General features: G+C 52.4%; 6 protein-coding genes across 6 annotated transcripts; 4 read left to right on the top strand and 2 right to left on the bottom strand.

Moving 5' to 3' along the window:
- Positions 1-137: 137 nt before the first annotated feature.
- Positions 138-813, top strand: CABS01_13387 (uncharacterized protein; the record flags this gene model as incomplete). The annotated part of the gene is made up of 2 exons (XM_060546730.1): positions 138-274; positions 324-813. The coding sequence occupies 2 exons, from the start codon at positions 138-140 to the stop codon at positions 811-813; spliced, it is 627 nt and encodes a 208-aa protein (XP_060395062.1).
- A 715-nt stretch (positions 814-1,528) lies between these two features.
- CABS01_13388 (uncharacterized protein) lies at positions 1,529-3,066 on the top strand (the record flags this gene model as incomplete). Its single annotated transcript, XM_060546731.1, has 3 exons — positions 1,529-1,709; positions 1,802-1,998; positions 2,059-3,066. The coding sequence occupies 3 exons, from the start codon at positions 1,529-1,531 to the stop codon at positions 3,064-3,066; spliced, it is 1,386 nt and encodes a 461-aa protein (XP_060395063.1).
- Positions 3,067-3,975: 909 nt separating this feature from the next.
- Positions 3,976-6,416, top strand: CABS01_13389 (uncharacterized protein; the record flags this gene model as incomplete). The annotated part of the gene is made up of 2 exons (XM_060546732.1): positions 3,976-5,246; positions 5,309-6,416. The coding sequence occupies 2 exons, from the start codon at positions 3,976-3,978 to the stop codon at positions 6,414-6,416; spliced, it is 2,379 nt and encodes a 792-aa protein (XP_060395064.1).
- Positions 6,417-7,057: 641 nt separating this feature from the next.
- CABS01_13390 (heterokaryon incompatibility protein) lies at positions 7,058-10,277 on the top strand (the record flags this gene model as incomplete). The annotated part of the gene is made up of 4 exons (XM_060546733.1): positions 7,058-7,413; positions 8,003-8,215; positions 8,410-8,426; positions 8,905-10,277. 4 exons carry the CDS (start codon positions 7,058-7,060, stop codon positions 10,275-10,277), a joined length of 1,959 nt encoding a protein of 652 aa, XP_060395065.1.
- A 282-nt stretch (positions 10,278-10,559) lies between these two features.
- On the bottom strand, positions 10,560-11,515 carry CABS01_13391 (uncharacterized protein; the record flags this gene model as incomplete). The annotated part of the gene is made up of 2 exons (XM_060546734.1): positions 10,560-11,342; positions 11,417-11,515. 2 exons carry the CDS (start codon positions 11,513-11,515, stop codon positions 10,560-10,562), a joined length of 882 nt encoding a protein of 293 aa, XP_060395066.1.
- A 2,542-nt stretch (positions 11,516-14,057) lies between these two features.
- On the bottom strand, positions 14,058-15,849 carry CABS01_13392 (uncharacterized protein; the record flags this gene model as incomplete). Its single annotated transcript, XM_060546735.1, has 6 exons — positions 14,058-14,245; positions 14,303-15,047; positions 15,105-15,327; positions 15,411-15,565; positions 15,624-15,668; positions 15,724-15,849. 6 exons carry the CDS (start codon positions 15,847-15,849, stop codon positions 14,058-14,060), a joined length of 1,482 nt encoding a protein of 493 aa, XP_060395067.1.
- Positions 15,850-16,453: the final 604 nt, after the last annotated feature.

The following is a 16,453-nucleotide window of genomic DNA, read 5'->3' on the forward strand; positions in this document are numbered from 1 at the left end:
ATGACGCTGTTGTTCTCAACCCCTCAGCAATTAGCAGCAAAATCCGACAGAACACATTCCAAATCCGTGTGGTTGACTCATTCTGCATGGCGCTAAATGCTGACTTCAGCTGGTCAAAGACTGGCGGCGGGGATGCGATGTGGATTGACGGGGATAAACTTAAAGAGCCTGGTCTGTCCAAAGCTTCCATCATCATCAACATTAGTTGCCTGAAGAAAGTCCATTCTAACATCGACGACACTGTATCAACAGGCTCTTATGGCTTCACAAATGAGTACCGCGGACCTTGTCAATCATTTGAAGGCGATCTACGCTTCGTATAGACATACCGCGGATATCGATGCGAAGGGGATCTTTTTTTCTCCATCTTGCTACCAAATATGTCGCCCAAACCCCTCGTTTGCTGCGCACAATCGTGAGACAATCGTGCGCTACCTGCACGAGTATGCACCCAAAGACGAAACCGGGGCATCGGGGTCAAGTGGAAAGCCAGCGAAGAAGGGATACTATACGATACGATCACTCGAAAAAGAGGAGTTTGAGTTCGGCGCCGACGAGCAGACTGCTCCTGCCGGCTTCTCTTCAGCGTCGGAAGTAGAACAGAAGGCCAGAAGAGAGGGGTGGGTGGGATTGAGGGTTGATCTTTGGGATGAATCGCCAGGTCATGGAACAGACAGAGAAGAAGACCTTTTGGTCAAGGTGCAGTACTGGTGGCGTAGAGAGGAAGGCAACTGGATGCAAATATTTCACGACATTATGTACATGGGTCCGCGTGATGGGAGTGAAGGGGTTGATGCGGAGGTCTTGGAATGACATTCAGACTGCGAGACAAGAATGGATGACAGGTAACTCAGACGAAGGGTAGCTTGCTGGATGTCTCAAATTGTTCGGCTGGAGTTGGCTGTCGAAGTTTTTCGTTAATTTCATACCACTCGATTCCCATGTCTCAGAATGGTCCGTTCTGTTCTGGAATCATTCAGCATGGTGAGAGGGTTAGAAACAGGCTTGTGTCGCGGACTGGGAGATAAGGCCGCTTGGTATGTACATCCTCCTCAAAATCATTGACATTTCCTCGTCTAAAGTATGTCGGCATGGATAGTACGCTTGTGTCCACTGTTATGTCCTGAATTTGGTCAACAGATACGCTACAACGAGTGAGAAGAACTATCATTGACTGGCGAGGAAATTTACCAGACATTGTTACTTATGAACCAAGTTTAGAGGTAGTGTAATTACCAAGTGTCTCACTGTGTACAGTACAGTCACCTCAGCTTCAAGTGTATCACAGGTTGGCTCCACCTCCAGTGCTCTCATCTGCTCGGTTGATAGTTCCAGAATCCATGCCTGTCTCTCGTTGAACTTGACCAACATTGTCTTAGATTGAAATTTGACAGGAGTTCTAGACGATGTCAGGATCATTCAGATCCTCTCTGAGCGATATTTCGGTCCATTTCATACCAGAATCACCCCGAGATGAATGTTGACTTTTCTGACTTGACCACAATTCACCACAGTGGGAGAATCCATCATGGGCTTCCGAGCTTCCCTAACCTTCACTATTGGCGTGTTAACTCTAACATGCAGAGCACAGAGTCCGATCCCCGAGGATCAAGATCCGTGTCTAGATCCTGGGGTCCTTGCCTCGAAATGGTTTGACGACAACATGATCCGGCCAAACTATGTTCCAGCAACGACGGAAGAAAAGCCTAGTCAGTGATACCCAATGCATTCTTTTCGCAGAATATATTCCACGAGCGGTGTAGGAGCCTGTAATGTCGTTAAGTAACACATGCGAGTATAGTTGTTGCTCAGAGAATCTTCGACCAGCCCCAGACTTCAGAGACTGGCAAGTCTTATGTGACTAGTCTGGAGCAGACCAGCGTGCTCTACATGACGGGAGTCATTGTAGACTTACTGCAGGCTGATGTGCAAAAGACTGGAGCACCTGAAGACTTGCCACGGTCCCTCGGAACAGGTTATAATAGTGCCATTCTTGTCGTAAGATCTATAGTATCCTCGGGCCTTGCGTGATCTTACTAGATGGCTGACTTTGAGAAGGGCGAAAGATCAACACTACGGCTCTCTGGTCGCATCGAAACCCACAATGGCGCAATCAACCTGTATGCAACTGGAGCTGGGACGACGGTCACCCTGGAGGCACCCCAACTGTACAGTAGCGGCCCGGGAGCCATTGGTCTTTTTGCCATCCGGGGTGCCAATTTGGATGTCACCAATCTCCGCCATTGCTCGGGCGGCTACCGATCACCTACCCTCGCGGGCCTCAACATCAACAGCCGTGGGGGCGTCGCCCACACTACCAACCCGGGGTCGCCATTGATTTACTCACTAGGGCGAACCATGTCATCCAATCTGACCGGCTGGGCCGACGCGTCCCCTGCCATAATCATGGAGGGACCTCAGTATGTACATCTAAATGGTTCAACCATCACTTCGGGAACCATCAGTGGTTTCCTGTTCTTCGATTGGTCCATCACGGCTCAACATGATGCCGGCACGTTGGAGGCGACGTCCCTCAATCTGACGGTCCGCGAGGGCCCGGCCTTTTACCTGGCAACATTTTCTGCCGAGATCATTCTAATGAATGCAAGGATATACAATCCTTCAGGAATTCTGCTTCTGGCGGATACGAACACAGCATCCCGGGACCTTGAGAGGGTCGAGCCGCAGCTTTGGAGCGGGAGTCCAATCTCTTCCAACTCTTCCCTGACGCTGATGGGCTCGGAAGGCATTTCCGGAGATATCGTCACCCGGGGTGGTTGTACCGTCACTGTCAATCTTCTGGCCAACAGCACGTGGCAGGGCTCCGCCAATGCATCTCTCATCAATAATCGTGGGGGCTTGACAGTGCAGATTGACGATACAAGCACCTGGATCGTAGCAAAGAACTCGTTCGTCCGAGGTCTGTCAGTCGTTGGTGGGGATCTTGGACGCCTCAAGGACCAGGGGTACACGGTTGCGTATGATCAGAAAGCCGCAGAGAGCTCCTGGCTCCAAGGCCGGACGTACACTTTGCAGAACGGAGGAAAGCTTCAGCCGTGGAATTGAGCTGATAGCTGGCTGTTCTTGATTACCGATACAGAATGTTTTGCGATAGAACGAGTCATGGTGAGGAGATTGGAAGTCGGTGTTTGGTCATCCGTCTCTGACATTTTGCATTTGAAATCGAAGAATGGCAAATAGCACAACGTAACATGTCGGATCCGAGCAACGTTTTGCCCAATTGAAGGAATTTTTTAAGCTTTACGTACTCCTTGTCGACCCTACCCACCGTTCAAAGGCCGTGTTCCACAGGATCCATCTCGGCTAATCAGCCTAGTGGTTGTGAAGATCGAGGTAGGGACTTTTGGCGATGGCGCAATTGCTGTTATGTACGGGATTGGTGAAGAGACTTTTCTGCAACACAATGGTGTTTGTTTGCCACGAAGAACTCGGGAACTTCTGCCGCTTACTATGGCACAATATGTGAACACGCTCTCGCCCGAGTCGCCCCTATGAGATGATTGAACCGAGTCGCAGTGGGATGGCACTTTTGCCGCAATACGATGCAGTGCGCCGGCGATCCTGCGGGGCATTTCGAAAGGCCCCGTAGGGTTACATTCCTAGAATCGAAAGCCACCTTCAGAAGCCGCATATCCGCTTAAGCTCGTGCCATCGCGCGACGCAGGTAATATAAAGATGAAAAACGCCGATGACACCATCGCAATGGCTCCGCCAACTAACTGTAACGGTCGACTGACCTCCCACATTCGGGAGTTGTCTAGAGTCAGTAACGGCGAGTGGGCGAAGCAGTTGAACCATGGACGACTTCTTGTTATAAGTTGCGACGCCCAGCTGTCGGAGGGTTGCGTTCGGAAGAAGAAGGTCCCTGATCCCCAGAGGCTTGGCCAACTTGGCTCCCGTGTGGCGTTCTCTTCCAAGCATCTTGGCGATCAGCCGCCCTGAACGACCTCCACCATGTCTCCATCCCAAAACCAACAACAACAGGCCGCCGGTGAGCCAAATGCTGGCGGTCTTCACGATGGCGACGCCATTTCTGTCGACTCTCCCAGCAACGGCACGCCCGAGAAGCGGTCCGGCGAGCCTGCTGCTCCCTACACTGAGAGCGACATGGAGAAGCCGCCTTTTGTATTCACGACCAAGGCCAACGGCGAAGAAGAGGCCTTTGACGAAGACGACCCGAGACTGAAGGACATCCCGGCCTACGTGCGCCGCATCGTTTCGCTGCACGACGACCCGGATTTGCCCTGTCTTACGTTCCGATACTTCCTCCTCACCATCATTTTCGTTATTCCCGGCGCGTTCCTGTCGATGATGAGCCATTTCCGCACGACGTATGCGCCCTACTCCATCTTCTTCGTCCAGATTGCCTCGAGTTACTGCGGCGCCTGGCTTGCCAAGATCTTGCCGGCGTGGGAGGTCAAGGTCCCATTCACCAAATTCAGCTTCAACCTCAACCCGGGGCCGTTCAACGTTAAAGAGCATGTCCTGATTACCATTTCCGCGGCATCGGGCGCTACCTACAACTTGGGATACACCCCCGTTGCGATGGCCGAGCTTTACTTCAACTCCAAGATTCATCCTGCGGCGGCAATTTTCTTCATGTGGGGCATTGTGTGGACTGGCTACTCGTTTGCCGCACTGGCTAGACAGTTCTTGATCTACGATCCTCAGTTCCCGTGGTTTACGGCGCTTTGCCAGACCGCCCTGTTCGAGACGCAAAAGAAGCAGCGCGAGGCCCCGACGGCTTCGTCCCGCAAGCAGACGAGAGTCTTCTTCTGGGCTCTCCTCGGTATGACCATGTGGCAGTTCCTGCCCGAGTACATCTTCCCTATGCTCGGATCTCTGGCCTTCCTCTGCTGGGTGGCACCCAACAACGCGGTGGCCAACTTTGTCGGTTCCGGGTTCGGAGGAATGGGCTTCTTGAACCTTTCGCTGGACTGGTCCAACATCTCGACCAACGGATCTCTCTTCCTGACTCCGTGGTGGACGCAGGTTGTCATGTTCTGTGGTTTCGCGTGCAGCTGCTGGATCTTGATTCCGGCGGCCAAGTACGGCCACCTCGGCGAGTGGCACGGGCACTTGATGTCAAACAGACTGTTCCTCGAGAACGGCACGTCGTACCCGATCACGAAGCTGCTTACTGCGGATGTGTCGTTCAACGAGACGGCTTACGCGGAGTACGGTCCCCCGTTCGTCAGCACCCAGGTTCTGTGGACCATGTTCTTGTAAGGAACCCCCCCCCTCGGCCTCTGGAAGTTCCCTCGTATTCTGACCCCTTTTCTTCTAGTGACTATGCTGCTTATACTTCTGCTATTGCTTGGGCTGCTCTCTTCGGCTACAAGACCATCAAGAGCAGTCTCTCGAAGATGATGGACCGCATGAGAAACGGATCGCAAATCAGCACGCAGTACAACGACCAGCTCAGCATCCTACAGCGAAGTTATCAGGAAGTACCCTTGTCTTGGTTTGCCGCACTATTTGCTGCCTCGGCTATCGCCCTCATCACCATCACGGCCACCGGAAACATGTTCATCCCCGTGTGGACCTACTTCGTTGCCATCGGAACTGGCGCGATTCTCGTCGTTCCGCTTGGCTGGCTGTATGCGCTTAGCAATTTCCAGCTGGCTATTGGTACAGTCAATGAGCTGCTTTACGGATTGATGGTGAACTCAGTCAGTGGATTTAAGAACCCGACTGGTGCTTCGGCGTACGGTGCCATTGCCGGAAATGCATGGTACCGCGCGCAGCTCAACCTCCAGGACATGAAGGTTGGGCACTACATGCATCTGAGCCCCAAGGCTGTATTCTTCTCCCAGGTCTTTGGCTCGTTCCTGGGTGTTCCCATCAACTATGCTGTTGTTCGCTGGGTCTTGGACACCAAGTTCGATTACCTTACGGGAGCAAAGGAGGACCCTGCGCATCAGTGGACTGCCCAGTCTCTCACCTCCAACCTCACCATGGGTGTGCAATACGTCCTCATCGGTCCCCGAAGGCTCTTCCAGCAGCACATCTACAAGGTCCTCCCGTACGGCTTCCTCGTCGGCGCCTTCACTCCCCTTCTCATCTACGCTCTTCACCGCGCCTTCCCCCGCGCCAAGTTCCAATTGTGGAACTCGACCATCTTCTTCTCGGCCATGGCTAGCTTCTACGGTAACATCAGCACCGGATACGTGAGCAGCTTGATTGGTGGCTTCGTGGTCATGTTCTGGGCGTACCGCTACCGGTACGACATGTGGGCCAGATGGAACTATATCCTGGCTGCTGCTTTCGACGCAGGATTCAACTTCAACATGCTGCTTACTTTCCTCTTCTTCGGTGCTGGAAAGATCGTCACCATGCCGAATTGGTGGGGTAACGATGCAGCGAGTTCCGAGCGTTGCTTTGCCCTTGACTGAGCTTGCTTGATGGCGAGAAGTTCATCTTCTTGTGTTAGAAGGGATTGTTGTAAACTACCATAAGCAGGAGGCTGTTGTGTTGAGGATAGCATATTTAAATGAATGAGATGAATACTTTATCGTACAAAACTTGCTCACTGGCAGTCAAAGTGATCTCAAGGTACTCAATGGTGCACTAATACGCCAGGACTAAACGAGGGAGCCAAGAAATTCCTCCTGGAAACCTTCTCAAACAGCCTCATCCCCCCCCCCCCCCCCACACCTCAGCGAGCATTGCGGCAGCCTTACTGCCCTTCCCTCTCTCTTTCTTTTTGACCACTTGTGCGAGTTGATGTTTTTATATCGAATTACCGTGCGTTGATTTAGGCATTTGATCCATCCCGTTGCGACCATAGAGGCTGTGGCTGGCAGAGGTTCGTTCCCTTTCATGATCGCATCCGAGATGACAAAATGCTACTCTTGACTTGCATCCTTGCTTCCATCTCCGATAGCCAAAAACTCGCACGAGGTTGTAATTTGCTCATTTCAACATCTATAACCCTCGAAAGAACGCCGTCTTCGCTTTGACTTGAAGGAAGACAGTAGACATTACTCACCCACCCAGAAAAAACGAAGTCGATTTCTTCCACCGAGATCTCACGATGGACATGCCCAGCACTATGTCCCATTCTCATGGCACCGAGCCCATGCCAGTTATCTTCCACACCAAGATGGCCACTGCGCTGTTTTCCGAATCATGGACACCGCGGACGCCAGGACAGTACGCCGGTACTTGCCTCGCTCTCATTGTCTTTACCATCGTACTACGTACTCTGATTGCCTTCAAACCCATGCTAGAAGCGACAGTGTGGGCAGGGGAGTATGAGAAGAGCCACTCGAGAGTCGTCGAGGAGACCGCGCGGAAAGAAAGGTCATCTCCTCCTACAACAAGATCGATTTTTCTCAGAGTTGCGCATGGTGCCTACGAGGTTATCATTGCCCTTCTAGGGTATCTCTTGTAAGTGCTAGCCAATCCCTGCATCAAATGGGACAGCCTTAATAATGTTTGCAGAATGCTGGCGGTGATGTCGATGAATCTGGGATATTTCTTATCTATTCTTCTCGGTGTTTTTGTTGGAACGCTCTGTTTGGGTGGCATTGCGCGCAGCACAACATTTGATCATTGTTCTTGATAATATGAAGCTGGGAAATTCTATGAGTGTCTTCTAGTTGGTATTTTACTACGTATACTGATCTGACTCCTATCGCATAGCAATATTGACCATAATCTGCGGGATTTACTCGTTGACCCATATACACTTGACTCAAAATTCTAGGGGTTTCAAGCAGTCACCCTTGTTATTGAGCTTCTGGTGATCATGGCTGTGACATCACATGAGCAACAACGCGTCTGTCTCCATGAATACCACGTCGGGCACAGATCACGCCGGGTCTAGCCAAACGCGCCCTAGTTGAATATACCCTGTCGTGCCTGTCCAACATGCCCCGCCAATCCTTCTCAAGGCTCTACCCCTCCACCCCTCCAATGCTGTGCCATACCAAGTCGCATTCGCGACATGCCAGTCATCCGAGATGCTGTGCAAAAGCTGCAACGACCTGGCAGATGGACGGAGTAAAGAAGCCGAGCGACATCCCGAACAGGCTCGCGGGCCATCATCAAGCCGCGTCCTCGTCCACCACGCGACGTGGACCTCATTCGAAGATGCCGTCGCTGCTGGCTGCCACCTGTGTACCTCCATACATGAGGAACTGGTGGCAGAGCGTCTGATACCTGACAGCCAACCCGATACGGCGCGATTGTATGTGCAGGCTCACGCGCCTACAAGCATGCCAAGTGGTACCCTTGAGTTCTCGCCGTCCATGTAGGAAACCTGCTCTCGAGATACGCAAGTCGATATAAAAGCCACTGACTGTTCATATCCTTGATAGGGTCTGTCGAACCGGAGCTAGCTTTTACCTGTTGAGGAACCAAGGTTAGACACCATTTGAGTAGAGACGTTGAAGCTTCGAGTGAGTCAGTAACAGCGATCAGGCGATGAGCACGCGGAGTCTTTGCGCCTGGTGGAAGGTGACATAGCCCAGGAGGATAGAGTTCTCACCACTGCGAGAAATTGGCTTGGAGATTGCATTTCAAACCATGCAGACTATTGCGGGAAGGATACGAGTGGGTTTGTTCCGACGAGGCTGCTTGACCTTGGGAGCCCAGGAAGTGATGAAGTGCGGCTGTCGACGTCTGTTCCTACCCATGAGAAGTATGCCACTCTCAGTCATTGCTGGGGCAAGTCCCAGATCTTGACGTTGCGACGAGCCAATATGAAATCTTTTCGGGCTGGTATCCGAGTTGAAACGCTGCCCAAGACCTTTCGAGATACCATTTCCATCCTGAGGAAACTTGGATTGCGTTATCTCTGGATCGATTCCCTTTGTAAGTGGCGTTCTGTAAGTCTGATTGATGATCGGGACCTAAGCGACTGACGGCCATACGTAGGCATCATCCAAGATTCAGTTGACGACTGGCGAAAGGAGTCCATCACAATGGCTGAAGTCTATCGCAACGGCGTCATCAACATTGCCGCGACGACTGCTTCTGGTGGAAATGATGGGCTTTATTTCAAACCTCACCCAATTCACTCCAGGCATCTTCGAATATCTTTCACTCAGCCCATTGATGGCACTTCCCCCGAGGAAACGGGCAACGGGGAAAGATCAAATGTTGTGGAATTTGGAGATTACTTCCTTCTGAATAGCAAAATCTGGCAGCGTGGCGTCGAGGAGGCTCCTCTAAACACGCGCGGCTGGGTTCTACAGGAGCGCCTCTTCTCCCCGCGAGTTGTTCACTTTTCACGTCACCAGCTATTTTGGCAATGCGGCATGGACTACCGAATAGGACAGTTTGCGTACTCGAATGATCGTATAGGATCCTTTGGCAAGGCTTACACCAACCGTGATCCACGCGCATTTTCTCAAGTCCTTTGGCGTCTGAAAGGCATGGCAAAGGAGAAGAAGGATCCGTTCATCCTCGAAGAGGCGTACCTTCCTTGGGAAGAAGTCGTGACGACGTACACGGCGCAGCACTTGACCAAAGGCGAGGACAAGCTTATTGCAGTACAAGCACTGGCGAAAGCTATGGAGGAGGCGGTAGACGATTGCTATGTCGCAGGACTGTGGGAGAGCCGGCTGGTTGAGGATTTGCTGTGGGTGTGTTCGGCGCCGGGTGAGAGGGCGACATACTCGCGTCAGACGACGTGGCGCGCTCCTACGTGGAGCTGGGCTTCGATTGACGGCGGGGCGGTCAAGAAGGCGACGTTGACTGGGAGATATGCTGGGCGGAAAGTGTTTGAAGGAGAAGCTCTTGTCAAGAGTATTAAGCACTACGTGGAGGGGTATGACGGGGTGACGACGGGACAGCTCAAGAGTGCTCGTCTACAGCTCGAAGGTTGCCTTCTAAAGAGTGCCATATCCTGGGAAGGGGAAGCAGTGTTGAGCGACGGCCACGTCAAGGGCATCGGAATGAGATCCCTCGATCCTAGAATTCGCACCTTCATTGTTTGTCCAGACGAGTGGACCTGGGATGGGAATGGCAAACACAACTATCAACTGCCAGCAGGCAGCATCCTGCTTCCGATAGGAACCCATCCCGCCTACAAGGCTGCTGGAACGGACCCGAGTCCGTGTATCGAAGGCTTGGTATTGCACGATGCCGGTCGGAAAGGAAGTCTATCGTTCTATCGCGCAGGCTACTTCAAGCTGGTCGCGGAAGGAACCATCATCAACGCTTGTTTGGCAGGGAAAGCAGGAGCATTGTTTGCGAGGCACGAGAGCGCGTCTGGCGATGGAACTTTTGCTTTGAACTTGTTCTAATTCGGGGACTGTGCCGCGTGGCTTATTGAAAGTATGTACAGGAAGGAAATGTGACCGTGAACAGGTCACAAGAAGACACGGTGGTCTTCAAAAATACCACTCCGATGATGAGGCTTGCCAGCCTTTGAAAACTCAATGATGAACACATGTAACCTAGGCCGTAGCCGAACGCCAAACACCGCCCAATGCTACCCTTGAGTCAGACAAGCAGGCGTCGGAACATCAGTTCCAGTGCCCGCCTTGAGGGAGAAAGACAAAGAAGAAGACACAAGACCTAGAAGACTAGGCATAGTGTGCGAGGGGAGCATCCCTCTTGCCCATGCGGCGCATCATACCGCGAAGGGGACCGACGTTGGCGTCGACGAGCGTGTTGACCCAGACCTTATCCTTGGTCTCCTCGCTCTGACACTCGACGCTGGCGGCACCAAGAAGAAGAGGCTTCATGTTGCCGTAGATGGTCTCGTACTGGCCGGCGTTGGTGACGAAGCTCTCGTGGTAGATGCCAATGTGGTTGTACTGCTGCTTGATGCCGTTGTACCAGTCCCAGCCCTTGCGGTGGATGGGGTCATGAGCGAACTTGTTGAGGCCCTCGACGTCGCGGAAGTAGTAGATGTTGAGCAGGGAGTTGTTGCGCGGGCCGTCGGCGCCGAGCCAGTTGGAGACGTGGTAGAGGCCGTACTCGGAAGCGCGTTGGGCGAGGTCCTTGTTCATCTCCCGGAAGTATTGGCCGATCTCGCGACCGCCAGGGCAGAGGAGGCCCATGGGATGGTTGAAGCGGACACCGAGGTGGAAGACGACGAGGGACTGGGAGGCGGCGACAGCGGGGATGGCGCCAGTGGAGGGATCGGGGAACTGAGCGCTGGTGCGACCGCGGACGACACCCTTCATGAAGGGGTTGGACTTCTCGGAGCGAGTATCGAGGATGGTCGAGACAATAGAGCTGAGACCCATGGCCAAAGGCGGAATGACGGCGTACTTGGCGGGAATGGTGGAGAAGAGGAAGCACTGCATCAAGGCGCCGATTGCTAAGAGGGTAGAGAGGTTGAAGCCATCCTTGATGAGCAGCTGAAAATACAAAGTCATTAGTATTTGCTTTAGTGTGACGTAACACTCGGGTGTGATAATGAAGAAGAACTCACAGGAAGATGGTTGTACGGCTTGGTCCACTGGGGAGACTCGGTCGGCTTGAATATGCCGTGGAACCGCTCAGCGGTCTGGTACTCGGTAGCGGTGTCCATTGCGGGCATAGATAATTCGAGCAACAAGATGTGTATTCAAAGGCGGTTCGTGAATACAAGTGCGATGAGAGAAAGAATTGGGGGATAAGTGTGAATATGAGTGAGAATAGAGTGTGAGTTTGAAGATGAGGCGTAACGGTCGAGAGTGACGATGAGGTTGAAGCTGTCGTGGAACTGTGTGATTTGAACAAGGTTGAAGGGTTGAAGGAGGGAAAGAAGAGGCCGGTCCCTTGGTTTAATATCTCGTCAAAGAAAAGAGAAGCCTGGAAAAAGGTCGTTCGTTAGCGCCTTTTGACTCCTTCCAATACAGCCGTTGACAAGCCTAGGTTGAACACACCAGAGGCCAAAGGTGAACGAGTGAGGGAGTGAATCACTTGAACCCTTGTCTGAATATCGTGGTTTGGTGGGGAAGGATGAATTGAAAGCTTCAGGCCCGAGTCCCGGCTACGTGGACCACCTGGATTTAGAGTGGAAAAAAGAAGCGAATGCGCAGCGGCGCTAGATGATTAGATCGGGACAACAGGCGAGATGGGCACGCGTGTTTGGCGATGGCGGTCGATGAAGGGCCCTAGGTCGTAGACTAACATACGAGAGCGGGTTAGCCTGGGACTCATGAGCGGAGCATCTTGAGTCCTTTTACATGGGGATAGGTACTCGTACCTGCAAGAGACACTCACTCGTTCTCTTACTGAGAAACAATACTAGAGTACTCCCTACTTGGTACGAATAAAGCCACACGGAACGGAAGCTAGAGTACGCCAAGCGAAGAGGAGGAACAACCTTGTCACCGATCAGCCGGGACAATTGACGGCTTTGGGGGAGCAGTTTGGGAGGGTCTGACAGCTTTAGTGCGAGATGACGAATGCCGCTCTTCGCACTCGCTAACACGGACAAACTCCCAGGCCCAACGGCGGTCTAGCGGACGACCGCCGACGTGGACCAGGGACGCGGCCGAGTGGGATGATGGGATGTGATTTTGCCATGACGGCGAATTCTACATGAGCCACATGCGTCAACGCAAAACGCTCCCGGCCCATTGCCCAAGACAAGGCCCCAAACGCCACCACCTGTTCATGCCGACGCTGCTGCGGATGCGGTTTGCGCTCGGGGTCTTGGTGGTCTTGTCGCATTCGCGTGATATTAGGCGCATTTACGAACCGCCGTGTTGTCTTGGATCACTGACCCGCACGTGGCTCCATCGCGTATCCTTGCTGTATTACCAGGAGTCTACCATTGTTCTGATGCAGATTGCTGTGAGCATGACTTTCTGCATGTCAAACAGCCAAATAACAATTAGACGATACAGCAAATATTCTTACGCATTATCGGAGCACCTGCCAATTCCATCTTCGTTGCAAAGCCACATTTGAAAAATCAATTTTGGTTGTAAAGACATAGAGGTCGCGTGAAAAGGCTGCGATAAGTTTAGATGAGGCAGGTTATCTGAATATGGTAGGTAGGTGTAATTACTGAAGACATATTTTATGAGAAAATGAAACTGGCCCAGTGTCTCCTATTGTTTAATTACCTGACATCAACGTGACTCTAGCAAGGCACTTTACCCAGAGTACTCTAGGTAACATTGTATCGTAAATAAAGCATTTCTCCACAAAGCAGGTACGCAGCATCAGCACTTGCCGTTGGGAGGATATTATAGTCGGTATATGAACCATATAGTAATTCTGATAGATGTCACAGCCATTTTGTTCCATAGCTCACGGCCGAGTTCTGCTCAGCGGAATCGTTCCGTCGCTACAACTGAAGACGCCACAATGCTTGGTACTTGATGAGACCCGTGATGCCGCGATTCTCGAGTCCCTAACTCCCAGTCTCGTTCATGCAAGTTCCCGTGCCGAGCAACTCTAGTTTGGTCCATTGAAAACTATGGCCAATCATCGAGTTCTCAAGGGTACCGATAGCCATCACTCACAGTCGAGATTTCGGGAAGTCAGGTTCGCCTAGCCAGCCAGAGCCCCAGAGCGTGATTATTCCGTTAGGGCAGCTCTGTGCAACACGAAGCGGGATGTTACGTGAATGCATGGATCAACTTCCGTAGAAAGGCCTTTCGAGTGCGACGTCGCCTTCCCTGTCTTACCTCTCCCGGGGGCATGTGATCTCTTAGTCCGACTTTGGGGCAGTTTGATCTACCTAGGTAGGCTGCACGATCCTGAGAGGAAAAGGATATACCTAGATCTGGATCGTTCAGTGCATGAAGATATCACGGGCGCCCAGTTGATATTAATACAGCGTGATCGAAAAGAAATGCACAAACGAGTGTCATATTCCTACAAATTTCATTCCGACAAAAAATTCCACAAGCATCAAATCCAAAAATTGTAGCCACAGCCCCCAACCGGCGGCTGGTTCTCGGTGTGGCACAGGGTATCATGAAGCCCCCCAACTGACAGACTCCAGGACGCCGCGCTTCCGAGTAGCTAATTAGACAGGAAATCAAAAACAGGAGGGTCAGGAAGGGAAAATGGGGTGAGCAGTCCCATCTGCCCCGTCAAATTCCCGGCACTGAGGCCACAGATTACCTCAATCAAGCCGATTCATCATCGCCCTTGGTGGCATTGGCGATTTTGATCTGCTCCACGTCCTCTGCCTGGCCCTCGAGGACCTGCATGGCTCGCTTCTCGCGGTTGTGCAAGACCATGATGCCCATCACCAAGCCGGCCTGGAGGATGTTGTTGGCCATGACCCAGAACCAACCGAACTTGAATCTGGGGGCTATTTTTCTGTCAGGAGTCGTCCTATCAATGACTCAATGGGGAACGCGTTTCTTACCTAGAGGTGTAGGGAATGTCACAATGTTCAAGCCTGCGAGAAGAGCCTGGCCGACTGCGTTCATGGAAGCGACGACGACAGCACGCTCTTCAGCAGATCGGAATGTGACCTCGGAAGCCCAAGACATGAACAGCGGGTTGAGCGCACCGCCGAGCCCGGCAACATAAAATGCAAAGAACTTGAGTCCCTCGGGAATATTCCACACGGCCATGCAGATCGAACCGACAGTCATCCAACCGCAGATCCAGATGGAAGGCAGCCAGCGCTTACCCGTCGCATCAGCCCAGTAGCATCCAACCAACGCCGCCACAATAGAAATTGCAGACTGTCCGGTGGGAAGGTTGTTAATCTGGCTGATGGAGTAACGATCGTTGTTCGCCTTGAGATACAGGTTGAAAGGCTGTCCGTTGGTGATCATGGCCTGGTTGAAGACAAAGTACAAGCCGACAAAGGCGTACCAGTGCCAGCCCTTGAAGACGTCGGTGATGGCCTTGCGGTCGAACTTGACCTTGGGGGCCTCGGATCCACCCTCGGAGACGCGGCGGCGAGCAAGGGCGATTTGGTCGGATGTCAGGAGCCACGAGGGGTTCTTGGAATCGGGTCGAGCGGGGAAGACGACGGCGCCGAGGATGGCTACCGGGAGGGTGATGCAGCCGCAGACGATGAAGAGCCAGCGCCATCCCTCGAGGCCATTGACGCCGTTGAGGTTGGTGTAGCAGGCGGTCTGGAAGTAGCCGGCAAACATCTGATTGTATCATGTTAGCCTTGCACCGTTGAAAGTATGGAACAGAGATGCACTCACAGTTCCCAGAGGACCCGCAACGTAGAACAAACTCAGCCGACGTGAGATCTCGGTGCTCTTGTACCAACATCCGATGCAGTAGATGACGCCAGGATAGGCCACACATTCAAATACACCACTGAAGAATCGGATGATATAGACATGCTTGATATCTTTGACGAAAGCCGTGAGAAGAGTCAGGATGCCCCAGAGGATCTCGAACGCTGGGATAAGAATGTTGGGCCTGCGAAGGTGTCCGTGTCAGTCTTTGTGCTCAATTTCGAACATATAAATTTCCAACTATTTTTCTGGGCCTATTAGACTTACCGAACACGAGTGAGAATGATGTTGGAGGGAATCATGGCAGCGCAGTATCCTGCTTGGAAAACACCAGTGGTGTATTGCAAGTCATTGCCTTGCATGCCAACATCCTCTTTCATTCCACTGACGTAGGCATTTTGGAAGGCTTGGAGATCGAGGAACTATTGACAAAGTCAGTCAACATAACACGGCCTTGTCAAAGTCGCAACTTTGACTCACCTTTGTGAAGAAAGTGAGGCAACCAAAGGTCAAGATCATGAAATCCTAGCACTTGTTAGAAGCTGCGTGATTGTTCCGCATTCAGACCCAGTGGACCTACAAGCTTGCGCAACAACACCTTCTCTTCCTTGGAGGTATTACGCTCGTACCAGCGCCACTTGTCCAGCCAACTGGCATTGGTAACTGGCTCCTCACGGACGCTCGTAGCCACGGTGTCGCCCGCCATGGTGTAGTTCGTCGGTCTCCGAGGCAATTCGCACGTAGGAAACTCGGGCTCAGCAACACGTAAGCCGTACAACCAACCGAAATTGGTCACTGAAAGAGTTTTGCAGCTTCGTCGAGGTGGAGCTGACGAACAGAATGCTGTCAAAGGGCAACGGGGAGTTGATGAGAGGCGGAGCAGATGAGTAGGGGGCTGCTGCGGTCGGAACAAGCAGAGGCGGACGAGGAGTAGTGGCGTGATCGCGTATTATACTCAATGCACCCGTCTATCTCTCTCCTCATGCTCCTCACGAAAGGCACGTCTCGGCTATTCACAACCGGATTTGGGAGTTGTTGGTTGGCATTGAGAGGCGTGGTGCCCTTCATTGCCCCCCGAACGTAGTTACGTGGTGTTGCAACGCGCGCCAGAGATAGGCATCACCGGACAACCCAAGCGAGTCGTGAAAGTACGCCCCAAGGAGTTGACAGGGCATGCTCCACCTTCGTCCACACAAGCGGGATGGTTGCAGAGAGACTAGAGAGAGACTAATTACCATGTCAAGTAACCAAGCTGGGAGATAAGGAGGGGGGATAAGCGTTGGTGTGTTGCAAGGATCAGACGAAGCTAA

The sequence above is a fragment of the Colletotrichum abscissum genome (assembly GCF_030869225.1).
Source record: "Colletotrichum abscissum strain IMI 504890 chromosome Unknown Scaffold_44.1, whole genome shotgun sequence".
In the NCBI taxonomy this organism is placed as follows: Eukaryota; Fungi; Ascomycota; class Sordariomycetes; order Glomerellales; family Glomerellaceae; genus Colletotrichum; species Colletotrichum abscissum.